A 16,296-nucleotide genomic window follows, 5' to 3' on the forward strand; every position below is an offset into this window, starting at 1 on the left:
TCATCGCCTCAGCTGGACTAATTATTGGTGTAGAAGCCATTTCATCTAAAATAGCCCCAAAGCAAAATGCTTATAAATCCACATTCAATGCCAATTAAACCATTTATTGTTGGAAATTTTTTTTTTTTTTTTTGAAAAAGACGGGACTGTGCTTAGCCACAAAATATTAAAATAAGTTTCTAACCTATGAAGCAGAGAACTACAGGTCATTTTTAATGCAGACACTCCCTGCTTCAGAGGCAAATCCTGGAATAAAAATATGAGAAAATAAATGAGAAAAAGAGCTGCTGATTATTCCATCATAAATGAGAAATAAAATATAAAATCAACTGAGTTGGTAGGCAAAATGGAACTGGTATCAGTCACTATGAGTGAGCTGTGGATTGTGAAGGTTCAAAACAGGACTGAAATATCTGCATTGGTGACATGTTGATCCAAGGACAGGGAAAATTTCTGTAATTTGACTTTTCCAGTCACTGAGACTGATTTCTCTCAGACTTTAACAGTCCCTTACATAGAGACAGTTTGGGACAGACCTCTGAAAAATTCCTGTTAAGCAGGAGATTTCCAACACCACGTGAAGTCTCCAGAGGTCTCACAGCTCAAACATCAAAATGATCAAAACAAACCCCTGAAGATTTCTGGAGAACACCATAACCGTTGCCAAGGAAGAAATTTAATGGACAAACCAGCTGAATACATGGGTTAAACATTCCAGAGGAAGCAGGATAGGATAAATGTAGGGCTTTATTTATTTATTTCAATCAGCTGTAGCTCACTGAGGGATAACTGAACTGATTTTATAGTCAGATTTCAGCTTCCTGGGGGCAGATCATCCTGGTTTATGTATTTCTGTACTGTTGCCCACACCTGATAAACCAGGACCACTGAAATAACCTAATTTTGGAACACACTGAACATTAAATATATACATAATTATACAATGTGTTTGTTCAGCTAGTAACTGCTGTCAGGCAGGTAATCCCTATTATTTAGAAGAATATGATATTTTCCTTTTTGCTGTGTGGGACTTTTTTAAAATACAAAATATTATGTTAAACTCTCAAGTCTAAAAGGTTTATGGACAGTCAGACTATTTTATCCCATTTTACTTAGTTAATAGTAGCAGAATAAAGTATTTTCAGCCACAATATATATTTAGTTAACAGTAAAACTCAGCCAACCTTCCCATAAATCCACCTACTTGGAACTACTGGGGGTATCAATGACTGATGATAAAGAATTTTTAAACTATTACTGTTTTTTACAGCTTTTCTGTGCTAAATGAATGTAAAAGCAAACCTACATCACTCTAGACTGTAAAATGTAGTGGTCATTACAGTTTATCGAAAAACTATTCTGCTTTTATCACCTTCCCCGAACCTCCCAGTGAACCAGGAGCAGCTGAATGATACCAGTTCCATTTCCCAGTTTGTTTTTTTGGCAAATACAGTGGCTGAAATTGGACAATTCAGTCACTTTGCATTCCAATTTAAAGGCAAATTTCTCCTTTCTATATCATGCATTAATGCAATGCTTCTTTCAAAAACAGTTATAGGATTGGCAGGAACTATTAAATCTAGATATTCATTTCAGTTACAATATTAGGAGCTGATTTGCAGCCACTTTGAGTTGAGAAAGCCCGTTGCTATTGGGGATGTTTGTTTTGGTAAATTGAATTAGTTTCCATTCATCATTGACACCCTCAAAGAGAACCAGAACATGTTCTGCATGGAACAGGCACAGCAAGCACTGAGCTCACCCCGCTCAGCAAGGGCTTCAATGCATCTCCTGGCCAGGATTGCACTTTTCCCTCACTTTCCTAGGGGAAAAAAATAAATACATCACTAAATAAAATGCTTTTGAGCACAAAGCTAAAAGAGCTCATGATGGCAGTGCTGTTTTAGGGTGCAGCATTGTGCAATACTGAAGGTGTTACCATTACCCCTCTCCAAAACAGTTTCTCCTCCTTTTTTTTTTTTTCCAGAAGCTAAGAAGATTCTATGTGTATGAATATGTGTATGTGAGTTTTTATACTTTTTAAAATTAAATAAACATTGTCCATTATATACTGGTTACACTCTCCTCCGTTTACCAGAGATGCCCCTGTGGAATGACAAGGTTAGATTATGGGAATAAACCCGAATGAAACAGTAATGGCAAGGAAATCTCTCTTTAGTCTTACATAATAAAGTATGGCCATTACCAGCCATAAATATGCAAGTGTTTTAAAGAATGTACAGGTCAGTGTATCCTCAATTAAAATAATTAAACATATGTAAGAAAGTATGATAAATGTTATAGCAAGTGGAATAAACTGGCTGTATTGGAACAGTCAAACACAAATTTAAAATCTGTTTTGGGGGATAAATCAGTTATTGCTTCAGTAACATTTTAAGTTATGCAAATACTAAGAAATATAATGAAATCTATGTTTTCTCAGTCTGCAGGCCTTGAGCCAACTCATCTTCCTTTGAACTAATAAATAAATTGGGTCAATCAAATAAGAATTCACCAAGTTACTGTAATGAATTAACTGTATTTTATGTGGCTCCCATTTTGTTTTCTCATTTTATTCTAAAGCCGGGGACATTTGTATCTGACACCCAAAGGAGATTTCTTGGATGAATGTGTTGCATTTTGTCGAGAAAAAAAATCTAGTAATTCTAACTTAGCTGGTGCTGCTTTAAAAGGCGAGAGCATACACACACCTGCCCCATACACTTTGAGCACTCCTGTTATTTTACTTTCTTTAGACACATATTAATGGGAATTGTCACAGGTGGCTCTTTTATTTGCAATTTAACAGTGCATGCAATGGCAAAGCTATATATGGCTTTTAGATGAGTAGGCACGCTTTGCAATAGAAGACTGAATATATTTAATTTAACACAGCCTTAAAATCAAACTTGCTTTCAGAGCAACAACACTGAAGAGAAGCCGAGTGCTTGTCATGGCAAATGTGCAGCCTCAGGATTAGAAATGGAATGTTCACCAGCATCACAAAGTGGGTATTTTCCTTATTTCAATAAAAAATGAGAGAAAGGACTATTCCACATTAGAGCAACTGTGATCACTGTTGAAACTAAACCTCCTGAATCTCTTTGCTGCCATCGCTGTAACTCGTAAGGGAGCTGTAGTAAGTAATTCAGATTTTGCTGCCTGTCCTGCAAGCTTTTTCTCCCTAAAAGAGGCAGAATATCAGGCCTAAAACTAAGGGAACACATAGTAAAGAGGTTTGCTCCCTGTGAGCAAATCAGGGCAGGTTTTTTCCTCCCAGTACCACAAAGTAAAATTTTTTACCTCCTGCATTAGCAACTAAGGCAATGACAGATTTTCCATATCCTACTCTCTTGTGAAGACAAACAAGGCATTCAGCCTCTAAAAAAAAAAAAAAAGGTCTGAAAGGCAGGAGAGAAAAACCCACTACTTGGCACTGAGAGAGTCTTTTTAGGTAACACTTCTGTGGAGCCAGTCCTGAAATCCTTGTTCATTCTTTTCAAATATCCTTAAATACAACAAGGATTATCAAGTCCTCAAAAAGAAACAAACAGTGTCCTGATGACCTTTTTTTTTTTTTTTTTTTAATTGCAAAAGCAAGTAATTTCCCAGGCTGGAGAGTTTAAAATCGCAAAGGCAAATAAACTGGAGATATTTTTGGTTTCACAAGTTTTTCAGCCACCTGTGTGTGGACAGCCAGGACAAGCAAAAAGTCCTTAAAGAACTAATTTTTCTCTCAAGGCCTCCCCTGCATCCCAGGTAATCCCCTACACTCTGTGCAGAAAAAGAGTGTCCAAAACGAAAACTCACCCCACAGTGAGAATTAGGTGGTATATAAGTTTAATATGTCAAGTATAGCTTTTAATAAAGGTATTAAATTTATCCAACATGTCATTTTCTTGATAATATTCTGTATGTTAATCGGTTTATTTGAACCCCGTGATACAGAAGAATAATTTCAGGGTAAACCCAGAAGGAAACTGCAAAATTTCCACCATCAATGCTTGTGTTGTCAAAGGTTTTAAAGGTAAAACCCAGAACTTACAAAGTGGCTGCAAACCTGCTTTCAACACCTCACATGCCAAACTTGGGGTTCTACTTTTCTTCTTCTTGTATTACTGATGTCATGTCAAAAACTTTTTCCAAAAACTTTAGTTTCAAATCAGTATCAATCCACTATTCAGAAATAAAACCAAAAAAAAAATTAAAAATAATTTTAAAATTAAAAAAAAAAAAAAGAAAAAAAAAGAAAGAAAGAAAAGAGACTTATGAAGAAGTCTGAAAACAAGACCGACCTATACCCTGGGTGAGATTGGATGGGTTAAGTGTCTCTGGCACTATTTGTCTTCACTATTGACAGACACTGTCACACAACCCACCACTCGATGCCTGTCTCTGAATGGCGAAGCTAGAATGCAAGTTAAGTGTATTAATAGAGAAAAAAACTAGCATCCCAGCAAATATCATAAAGCAATCCAATTCACCAGTTATTAAACACACTCAGATTCAAGATAGGTAGGTTAATTTAATTTACATTAAGCCCCACAGTGTAAATTCCCCTTTACATTCCCATGCTGACCCAAGCAGTGTATTTATTATACTTTGGGTAAATACATCAATCAATGGTTTTGTTATAAATTACTCCCGTTATTCAATTAACACTCAAGTTTAGGTATCTAAGGAGAACTTTTGTTAGTGGCTCACACACACCAATTCCATGGATCTTAGATCCTTCCCACTCAATGCTAAAAGGCTGATTCCAAGCAAGCAGAACTCTGGGAATCTCAGCTGCTCTCCAAGCTCTACCTGTCACTCATCAGCTCCCTCCCCAACTGTACCCCATATGAGGAAGTCAGGACTGATGGATCTGGCAAAGAATCTCAATTTAAGAAACAGACTGTTTTATCTTTTAAATACAGGGTTGTTTTCTTTCCTATGAAATTCAGAACTCCTCGTGGCCTTCACAACACCTTCAGTACTGCTACAGCACAGAGGTGCCCAAATAGGACCGTTCTTGCCCCTCACTGTCTTGGTTTTCAACTATTCCTTAAGGAACAGGGAATTCTCTTTTCACAAAGTAGTTCTCAAGTCTTTCTGACCTAATAAGAGGAGACATTTAATGCAAGAAATTGCAAAAAACCCTCTCGGAACAATGTAACAACTTCTGTTTGATTGAGAAGTTCTGGAAAATTGGGTTTGCTGACTATATGAAATGCAGGAAGACTGAAAATTATCTTAATTTAGGAAGAAGATATGAACTAGGCATGTGCACTGATACAGTCCTTTATATGGAATTCTAAGGAAGGTTGTGGAGCAGGAATGCACTCAACATACAGACAACTCCACCCAAGTAGAACATTCTAACTGAATTGCAGATAACATGTATAAGGAGTTTCCACAAAATCGAAACAGAAAGCAAAACTTTTTCTTTGGCATTTCCCAGCCATGACTTGTCACCAGGAGACACTTTAGCATGATGAAGGAACCTTTCCACTCCCCTGAGCTGAACCGAATCACAGACCCATCTCTCCTGACTATGCCCGTAGGCTCCACCTCGGCTCTTTTGGGACATGGTCCTTCCAGGAGAAACACCCAAAGCAATGCACAGCACCAGGAGAAACACCTAAAGCAATGCACAGCACCAGGAGAAACACCTAAACCAATGCACAGCACCAGGAAGACGAGCTCTGAACAAGCATTAAGGTCTGCTTGACATTCCTGCTGTAAGAGAGAAGTATCTGACCCATGGCCGAAGCTGCAGACAGAAATCCCTGGAAGACATCCTCCTAGGAAATGACAGGAAGGCATTTCCAACTGGGAGGGCGGTGGGAAGAGGAAGGGAAAAGCCTACAAAGAAATGGAAGGGTTTACAGGCATTGGAGACCAACTACAAAGAAGAGTATTTTTTTCTGCTCATTTGTTTACAATGAGCAATCACAAGGCCGGGATAACAGAACTGGTACCAGCACTGAGATCCCCTTTGAAATCTCTGGTCATTATCTCTGTATCAACAGGAAAAACTGACTAATGACACCAGGAAGGATGATAAATGGACAAAATATTTTCATTAAAAATAAAAATGAAGAAGCCTGGCTCTAGCCATTCTGGGAAAACCAAATCAAAACAAACCCATCTCCATTTTGAGGCTTTATTAGAATCCTTAGTTTGAGAATGATGAAAAAGCCTTATTTTGGCAGCAGAAAACATGAGCCTTTAGCACCCAGTGTCCACCCCAGAGATGATGCAGGTATCTTTATCCATATCTCTACAGTAGCAACTGAGAAGTAAAGTCTTATTTTCATAATTAAAATGACCAAAAATGCTAATGGCAATACTGCAGTAACAACTCTGATCAAAAAAGCCAATTACATCTGTTTGGGACAAGCAGATTGTCCCTTTAATTAAGAAGATGCATAAAAAGAAGCATGGAATTGATGAATAAAAGGCAAAGCCTCATCATTTACCTAATATTCTCCAAGGATACAACCACAGATGTTTGGGAGCCAGGAAACCTCACTACACCACAGATTAACTGTATCCCAATATGAAGAATGAAAACAAACAAAAAAATAATCAGTAAATACATTTCAGTGGCATAAAATCTGTTCCCCTTTTGCTACAGGAAGAACACCAATGTGGAGAATTCCACAGGAGATTAGGAACTGGAAACTAGAGAGCAATGTAAAAAATATGGAAATATGCCTCTGTGGGAAATGAAGAGCAGCTCGAGAGACCAACAAACTGAAGCAGCTTATTCCAAGATTTGCTGCAAGAATGAGGGATGAGAAGCAGGAAAGGGAGGTTCTGTAACAGTTCACTGAGGTTCAGAAGGTTTGAGCATTCCTGGTACTGGAGATAAAAGATGGAAAAGCAATAACGGTTTAAAGAATGTGGTCAAAAATACTCTCGATCATCCTCTAAACACAAAAATCAGATGTTACCTACCAGCCCTTTGAGAAAGGACTTAAATTAGCAGAGTGAATTTTAAGCATTTGGAGGTTCAATGTGTCTTGATCAACACCCAAAAATTGTTCAATCTTTCAGAACCACCTGAAGAGACTCAAACATCCCTCCTTGCAAGCGGAGTTCACAAACACTCTGCAGAAGCAACAGGAAAGCTTCAGGCACATTTATTTCATGTAAGAGATCTCCAGGCACAGCTTACGATGACATTTCTCAGCATGACACCCTCATGCAATTCAAGAGTCTGGAAGATGATTCATATTTAATGTGTTTATGGCGCTGCACCAGGCAAAATCCTTCTTTTCCTGTCCCCTGAACAAAGACACTTGTAATTCAAGTAGTGAGCACAGAGAACGGTTTCCAGAGGTAAAAGCAGATCCTTTCCCTCCCTTCTGCTTTCCAGAAGAACGACAGAACTAAAAGCTTGAGACAGCAGCTCAAAATCCCAGAGTTCTAAGAAATTACACTTGCCTGTTTGATATTCAGAGAGTGGGTAACACCTCTTTTGTCTGGATTAATGAATAGGAGATACACATCTATTAACAAATTAATGAAAATCCAATCAGCAACATTGCATTTTCATACTCTTACAACTGTTCTGTAAATCACAAAACAAATTTTCAAATGGAAGAAGAACCAGAAGTCTGTCCCTGCAAGGTCATCACTGCTAAAAGCAGCCCATCCTGCTCCTCCAAAAAAACCAGGACTTAACTGCAGCAGTATTTCTCACCTATAATGTGATTTATATGGGCCAAAACCCCAAAGTAAGGTGACAGAAAAGCCTCGAGTAAGCTGAATTTCAGCCAGATATTGCCTTGCTCTGTGTTTTGGGAAGCAAAGAACAAACTGTGTTAACTACTACAGGAATAATAAAAAGCTCTCACCACTTTGGATCATTCCCTGTCACAGAATCCTCTCATTATCCAGAGTAATCATATCTGGAAGTGATTTCTACACACACTGCAGCCTGCAGTTCCAATTAGCCTTTTTTTTCTTTTCTTTTAAAAATGACTAAATGAGATTACCTACAACACCGTGGAAGTGAACTATCATTTCTCTCTCATTTCCTAAAAAAAGGAGGTCTTAGAGTAAATTAAGAGCTGACATAAAAATTAAAACCAGAAAGACTTACACAAGAGAAGGGAAATATTTCAGATACAGAACACCAGGTTGCCAAAGTCCTTCCTCCTCACCCTGCTCCTGTACAGTGTCAGCTCCTCAAAAATCTGCCTACAGTCTAAAAGTAAGCACTTGGTGTATGCAAATGAATAGCCACTCTTAAAATATGAATGTAAAATATATAATTCTTTCCCTGTATAATCACTAGGCATGCACAACAGGCTGATTTTCCTGTTAAGAAATCAGAGCCCAGCCCAGCCAGACCTCTTGTTACTACTCGAGACATGGTGACAGCGCTTGAAAATGTGGTGGCAACTTTTCAAAGACACTGAAAAAATCCTAAAACAATGAAGAAAATAGGGAAAGATCCTTTTATCTACAAACATGGTACAGCTACAGCAAGAACACAGCACAAAACTGCCACGTTCAAAGTGGCCCTCGCTTAGTGGGCAGTGTCATCAGCACTGAAAACAGAAGTAGTCTTTGCTCTGTCTGGGGTTTTGTCAGCTTGGCTGGGGGTTCCAATCACAATTTTAACAATTTGGAGAAGTGTAATTGCTTGTGCTTAATGCTTCCGATCCAGATTTTAATGCACCCAGGAACTTCGCTGGCTCCAAAGTCCCTCTCCAGCTCTCTTGGAGCCCCTTTAGGCACTGGAAAGGCTCTAAGGTCTCCCTGGAGCCTTCTCTTCTCCAGGTTGGACATCTCCAGCTCTCAATTTGGCATCAGCTCAGTCTTTGTGAACCAACATGGTCTCTGACACTGAAAAGTGCTTGCAGGAGAACGAACAGGTCTCCTTTCAGGGTTAACAAAACACCTCAACACTAATTTTTGCATTTTTTTGTTCTTGTGCTGCAGTTTAACCCAAACACACCAAATTCATTCTTAGTTTTTTTAAAGGGGCTGGACTGGCTGTTAGCAGACACTAAATACCTGGAGGTAACAGACATTTAGTTCCATTCAAGTTTTTAAGTCTTTTCTGTTAGATACAGAATTAATTAGCAGTTCAGGTCTGTCTGTGGATTTATAGTGTAACAGGGTTTGTGGGGTTTTTTTCTTCACTTGTTTTTAAGACAGATGTTTCTACGAGATTTGGTTGCTGCTGTCTGCAAACCAAACCCATCATTAAACATCTTGGTTTTAGAAATATACACCCAAATTACTTTTTTAGTAAGTGATATAAAAACATCAAATCCTTTCAATATAATAAACCCATGAAATTCTTTCAATGACCAAGTTCCACTGTGCACAGTTAAATCCACAGGTTCTCTCAGGAGAGGTCTGGCAAAACATGAATGGTGAGCAGTGCTGTAAAGTTTCTCTGACAAGTCTACAACCACTTCAGGTTCTGATCAGGATTCCTGGACCATGCAAATCTGGGAAACATTCTCACACAAACATTTAATGCATATGAACTCAGAGAGAGAGAGGAAAAGGAATAATGCAGCTACCTGAATCCTCATTTAAAAACAGACATTTTGCTCTCAAGAAACAATTTCAGGCCAATTAGGAAAGTGGAACATGACCTTGTAAGAAATACAGGGATCAAATTATGAAAAAAAAAGTCAATGAAGAAAGATGTACCTATAGGGAGCATAATGGTATTTTTTTCCTCAATGCACAGATATTTATGAACATATACAAGATAATGAGAAGAATTCCAGATGCAAACAAGCACTGAGGCTAACATCTCAAATCAGATCTTTGTCCCTAAACCCTCACTTTTTTTGTGTTTAATGAAGACCAATGAGAGTCTTTATAGTCTAAAACATGGCTGGGAGTAAGAGAAAGATGAAGATTAAACGGTCATGCCTTATTTTTATATATTGTCAATTAGGAAAAAAACTGAACTGACCAGTTTACAGCAGTTCCAGCTGACATACATTATATCCTCATGTATCCGAGGATTTTGTAACACATCACACTAGAGCTGTGTGTGAAAGGAGTTTAAAAACTACACTTCCTCAGGCCTCAAAGGAAAACATGATCTTTCTTCCTCCTTAGCTTTTGGTAAAAGCTTCATTGCCCCAAATGTCATCTCCCATTTCATTTTTATCCTAACTAGAATCCACTTTTACTAAATATTCTGCCTTAGCTCCAAACAGGGATTTATCCCCTTGGAGGACAGAGTGCATTCTAGGAGTTAACAGCCTGTGTGGTATCACAGAGCAGCACAACAGAGAATTTATTTCTTATGAAGACGTATATAAAAAACCACAGCAACCATTTACATAAAGGACTTGGTAATTTTGATCACCCAGTTTAACTGCATCACCTAAATCCTCCTAGAATGAACTCTGTAACTTCTCCACAAGCTCTTTTTTACACTCAAAACTTTGCCAGCACTGTTCATGTTGGCCAGAATGTTACAAACCTTAAGAAAACATCAGAATAAAGGAGAGTCCTTACCAGCAGCAACTACAGCTGGAGGCGGCGAACCTGCCTCGCCACCGCTTGTTTGGCTCATGGATGCTATGGATGTTTCTCTGGAAGGTGGTAACTGCAGCTCCTTTGGGAGAAGGTCATAGACAGATTCTGTTGAATAAAAAGGATTTAATCAAAATGTTATTTGCGTTCAGTACAAGAAAAGAAATAATGTTTTTGTCTAAAAGATATGAACCATAACCCAACCCTTTCAGAACCTTTGGGAAAAGTTATGTTAAGCGCTTGGAAATCTTAACAGCACGGAAAATAGTTATTTCAGAAAACAAACAAACATTAAGACACACATTCTCAAGACCAAGACAAAGGACACCAACTTGTTCAAACAAAGAAATAATTCATGAACTTCCACAGAAACTGTTGCCATCCAGAACGAAGGGGCTGAGGGCATGTACAGCACATCACGTGAGAATCAGAGACAAACCTGCTCTCAGAATTCCAACTGTGCAATGGACTTCCAAAGGAAAAAAGCCTAATTTAGCACCATCACCCCCAGAATAGCCTATAAAGTCTTAGAATCCCAGAATGGTTTGGGTTGGAAGAGACCTTAAAGCTCATCTCATTCCACCCCCTGCCATAGGCAGGGACACTCCCCTATCCCAGGTTGCTCCAAGCCCCATCCAACCTGGCCTTGGACACTTCCAGGGATGGGGCAGCCACAGCTTCTCTGGGCAACCTGTGTCAGGGCCTCACCACCCTCACAGGGAAGGATTTCTTCCCAACAACCCATCTAACACTGCCCTACTTCTCCTTTATAGGAAATTCTTATAGATATTATTTAGGTGCTTGAGATAGATAAGGAAAACTCAATTTTTGAAGGCTTTTTTTCCCCTTAAGAAGCAACAATTATACTCAATTTACTCTTACTAAAATATATTGCAATGTAAAATAAAGTGTGAAGTAAAAACAGCAATGCTGTAAAAAAATTAGAAAAGCCACAGAGTTGACTAAAAAGCTTTAACTGCATTAGGAGGTAAAAAATGAGACACACAAGACAAAGCCCAGGCAGACACACACCCAGCAACACTTGTTCAGACTTTTGCTCCTATTTTACTATGAGGAGCAGCTGCATTAGCATTTCCTCAGAGATGAGCGCAGCAGTTTCTACAACCCCTTGTAAATGAGCCCCAGCCTTTACTCGGGCTGGCACTGGCACTACAACCCGCAGGAGTAAAATCACAGGCAGGTGTTCAGGGCTGCTGCTACTCAAAATGTTCAGCGAGGGGCCCCAAAAAAAGGGATTGCAACAGTGTGTGTGTACATGTAACTAAAGAAACCTTTATATTTTGTATATAAACTGAATATATACATATACTTCCATTCCTTTCTCCTCAAGAAATCATCTTTGAGATGCAAGTTGCTCATCATCATCATTCTGTCATGACTCATAAAATATTCGGTGTTGATTACAAAAGCTCCTTTCCAAATCCCAAGTTACTAGGTAATTGTGAGCTTTCCTCTTTGGGGTGGTTCTTGGGGATTTTTTTTTTTTGTTTAAGAAATTTATTTTTAACTCTCCAAGTGACGAAAGCTCTGTCAAGCTTTTTGCTTTAAAGGGATGCTCAGATCCAAAACACCCACAGAATAATTTTTCCTCAGGGAACACATGATTTTTGCAGTAATCCACAATTCTAATCTTTGTGAATAATTCCAACAATATGATAAAGAGGGAGGGAAGGAAAAGCCAGCATTAGAACTGAAGCACATTCCCAAAGATCACAAGACCATTAAGAGCAAATCTTTAATTTCATGCTTCATTGATAAACACCAAGTTACTCGAAATGTGGACTAAACTACAACACTCAGCTTTTACCCTCATACACCTGGAGAGCACAGCTAAAGCTCGAGCTGAGCCCCACACCTGCACAAGAGGCTGGAACTAACCTTGGAAGCTGTAAATACGAGAGGATGGTGCAAGTTCTTAGGAAGGAAATTTAGGTCTCCTTGGTAACACGAGAAGGAAAAGAGATCAAAACCATGGGATTAAAGACAGTATGGGGAAGACATGGAGTAGTTGGAGCAAGTCCATGGAGACGCTCCGAGGGCTGGAGCCCCTCTGCTCTGGAGCCAGGCTGGGAGAGCTGGGAATGTCCAGCCTAGAGAATAGAAGGCTCCAGGGAGCCTTAGAGCTCCTTCCAGTGCCTAAAGGGGCTCCAAGAGAGCTGGAGAGGGACTTGGGACAAGGGCCTGGAGTGACAGGACAACAGGGAATGGCTTCCCACTGCCAGAGAGCAGGGTTAGATGGGAAGAAATTCTTCCCTGTGAGGGTGGTGCAGGCCCTGGCACAGGTTGCCCAGAGAAGCTGTGGCTGCTCCCATCCCTGGAAGTGTCCAAGGCCAGACTGGACGGGGCTTGGAGCAACCTGGGATAGGGGAAAGTGTCCCTGCCCATGGTAGGGGATGGAATGAGATGAGCTTTAAGGTCTCTTCCAATCCAAACTATTCCATGAATCTGTGAACAAGTAACAGAAGCTTATGGTCAAATCCAAACTTTCAGAAGAAAAACAACTCTCCTGGCTTTCCTCAGAACAGATGCAGCTTCACAGCCTAAAACACATCTTTACTGAACTGTTTTTCAACACTTCCCTGAGGAATCCCAAGCGCCTGGGTACCTTTAAGAACTCTTGCTGCCACAAACCTGCTCTACACACATCAGACTTCAAATGAAACTTTGTGTTTTCACCTAAACACAGGCCAATGTTTATATATGCTGCACTATAAATAGCATTAAAGCAAAAACTGACAAATTCCAGAAACATGAGAGTTGTTGCAAGGAAACTAATTCTTCCCCAGAGGATACAGTTCCCTCCTCGCCTGACACTGGATTTAAAAGCTGAAGCCATTGCTCAGCTCCCCTCCATCACCACGTTTTACACACGTGTGCACACACACCAACACTATGTGAAACTTCCTGCTGTAACTTTAGGTTGATTCATGCAGAAAACACCCACTAAAGGGAAAGGCTGCTATGGAAATGCAGTATTACATTGAAAGGCAAAAATAGTATTTCCTCATCATTGCGTACTTCTACATAATTAGCAAGAAAAAAAAAGGAATAGACAGAATTCCTGCTTTCAGCAGCCAGTGCTGAATCAACGAGGGAAGTTTCAGCTGTCTGACAGCACTAAGTGTCTTGTAATTTATTGCTGATTTAAATTCCCCTGACGAATAGATTAGTTGAGCTCAAGTTTATGGTTTTTTTTTTCCCAGAAGTAGCTCCACTTATAGTCAATGTCTTCCCTAAACACATTTTCTTTCTCCACAAAGGAATCGAGGAACACGTGTTTCAGGATTAGTGTTATTATGAAATACAAACAAGATAACAAAACACTAATAATCAGCCAGGAGTCCCACACACGCCCTCACGTGCACTTAGGTAATCAGTTATTACACATCCTATCTACAGTAAACTTCCAAATCTCCTATCTTCCCTCAAATTATCTCACTTAGACAAGCCCAGCTTTGCAAATTCTGCTCCTGAACTCAAGGACACATGGGGACAGCAGATTTACAAAAAGTATTTTAAGTGTCAAATTTCTTCAACTGCCCTTTATCCGATTATCCTGCCCCTATAATCTCCCATCTGAGATCAGCTGCTTGGAACTTTGATCTTCCTGCCAGTTACACTGACAGTCCAGAAAATTCTATTTCACATGGTTATATGGACCAGAACTGCACCAAACATCAGATCAGGATCCAACACCACAGCACCTGACATCTGAGGAAGACAAGATTTTGTTGTGTACTGCTTGAACCTGCACAAAACATTCAGAATTTATATATTAATAAAAAATAATCAAGAAATTTTAGGAAGAAATTCTTCCCTGTGAGGGTGGGGAGGCACAGGTTGCCCAGAGCAACTGTGGCTGCCCCATCCCTGGAAGCATCCAAGGCCAGGTTGGACAGGGCTTGAAGCAACGTGGGATAGTGGAAGGTGTCCCTGCCTATGGGAAGAGGTGGGACAAGATGAGCTTTAATTCCTTTCCAACCCAAACCATTCCCTGAATCTCTGAAATCGTTTAAGTTAAAACAACTGCACAAAAGGTGTCTGTGGCAGGGCCAGACACATGGTCATCCATCCACACAAAATATATCCTCGGGTCAACATGGATCTGGCTCAGTCCCAGCAGCTGGTGACAGAAGCTCTGTCTTTGAGGGAGAGAGGAGAGGCCTTGGAAAGGTTTAGGAAAAATAATGCTGAGAAGGTAGGAAAAACAGCAGGTGAGGCTGATGTGGTGATACTGCAACGGGAGGGTAAAAGGCCAGTGGTTCGTGATGGCAAAGTTATACAAGGTCTCCTGTTTTACTCACTTCCCCTTAGTGCACATACACAGTTGAACTCTGGTGGGAATGTTTCTGGATTTCTACACACAGTCTAACCAGGCTGACTTAGACATCTGGGCCCACAGCAAAATCCGAGTGTTTCAGCCTTCCCTCATCCCCACCAGCACTGAAATTCCTACCCCATCCTCATCCTCACAGCATAAAAGGACCTTTCAGAAACACACCACACCTTGTGACCTGCAACATCACATTCCTCCTCACTACTTAGCATACTGTGATTCCATTTAAACTTTCTTTTTAGGAACAGAGCAGTTACGTTTTCGGGAGCAAAAGGAACATGACACAACTGCTTCCTGTTTGGGGTGCTGAGACAACTGTAAGATTCTATGAGGAGTCTGCAGCTTGGACATGTCCCAAAGAATATGGATTCCCACATGGAGAGTACTCTCACTCCTAACAGAAAACTTGCATTACAGCAAACCACATACACAAGGATCCACCATTCCCTCACACGCAGTACCTGAGAGATCCTTCTGAGCCACCCACCTGTTGTGACTCCTCAATGACTCTCTGCTTGCATCTACACAGAAATTTCAGCTGTACAGATTAAAAACTGTGATTTCTAGTAATTCAGTGCCCCGTTATCTTGTGCTGCGGTAGGACTAGAACTGGTTCAGGGCGTTACAGAACTTGTCTGTCCTCAAACTTCTGTGATGCAAATTAATTTGAGATCCTTCTGGTTGGTTGACCAAATTGCTGCTGCTTGTAACTCAGCACCTGGTGACGCTGCAAACAGAACAACAGCAGAGAACACCCATTTCCAATGTTTTAAAGTAACATCAGGCCCAGCCACGAGGAATACTGACATCCTCACTTTGCCAGTACCTCCAAATGCCTTAAACATTACAGAATTTTCTTTAGATACACCAAAGACTTTCCTGTGCTTTGCTGTTCTGTACCTGAAGCAAAGTCCTGTTACCCAGAACTTGCACACACTGGAAGCCAAGTCACAACATGATGGAGAAGTCTGCCCTGACCTGCAGGCAAATGAGGCCATAAGTAACACAGGGGGACCTGGCTGCAGCTCCAGCCCCACTTCAATGCCACTTCTCCAGGTTGTTACCCAGGCCCAGCCTTGAGGAGGTCACTGGACTCAGCCCTGGTTCTGCTCCAGCTCACCTGCACCTGTTCCACCATGGTGATCTGCTCCTGAGACTTCACCCCTCTAATGCCACAGGCTCCTCCTGCAGCACACCTTGGATCCCCACCCCTGGAATAACAGGTAAGGATGGGTTTCCTGCTCCAAGGAAATCATGTGCAGAGCACAATCAATACATGAGGGACAATGAGAACCACCCAAATTATCATCAGTAGAGGCAGAGATAGCGCATCTTTCACTTGCTGCTGGGATTTTTTTGCCTTTAAGGGAAGGTACATCCTGGAAATCCCTTACCACTTCCATGACCTCATGAACAGCAGCAAAGTTAAT

The 16,296-nt window shown here is 40.4% G+C and overlaps 1 protein-coding gene across 7 annotated transcripts in view; it reads right to left on the minus strand.

Moving 5' to 3' along the window:
- The window catches only part of NFAT5 (nuclear factor of activated T cells 5), a 58,445-nt gene that overhangs the window by 28,304 nt on the left and 13,845 nt on the right, over positions 1 to 16,296 (minus strand). For 5 of the 7 annotated variants that reach the window (XM_050311188.1, XM_050311191.1, XM_050311189.1 and 2 more), the window contains exon 2: positions 10,492 to 10,617. In XM_050311188.1, coding sequence (XP_050167145.1) covers positions 10,492 to 10,617 — 126 coding nt within the window. Of the gene's footprint in view, positions 1 to 184; positions 247 to 10,491; positions 10,618 to 16,296 lie in introns of those variants that run through there. The other 2 variants (XM_050311194.1, XM_050311192.1) reach the window with 1 other exon arrangement.

Source organism: Myiozetetes cayanensis, unplaced genomic scaffold, assembly GCF_022539395.1.
Source record: "Myiozetetes cayanensis isolate MyiCay16 unplaced genomic scaffold, myiCay2020 scf16, whole genome shotgun sequence".
Taxonomy (NCBI): Eukaryota; Metazoa; Chordata; class Aves; order Passeriformes; family Tyrannidae; genus Myiozetetes; species Myiozetetes cayanensis.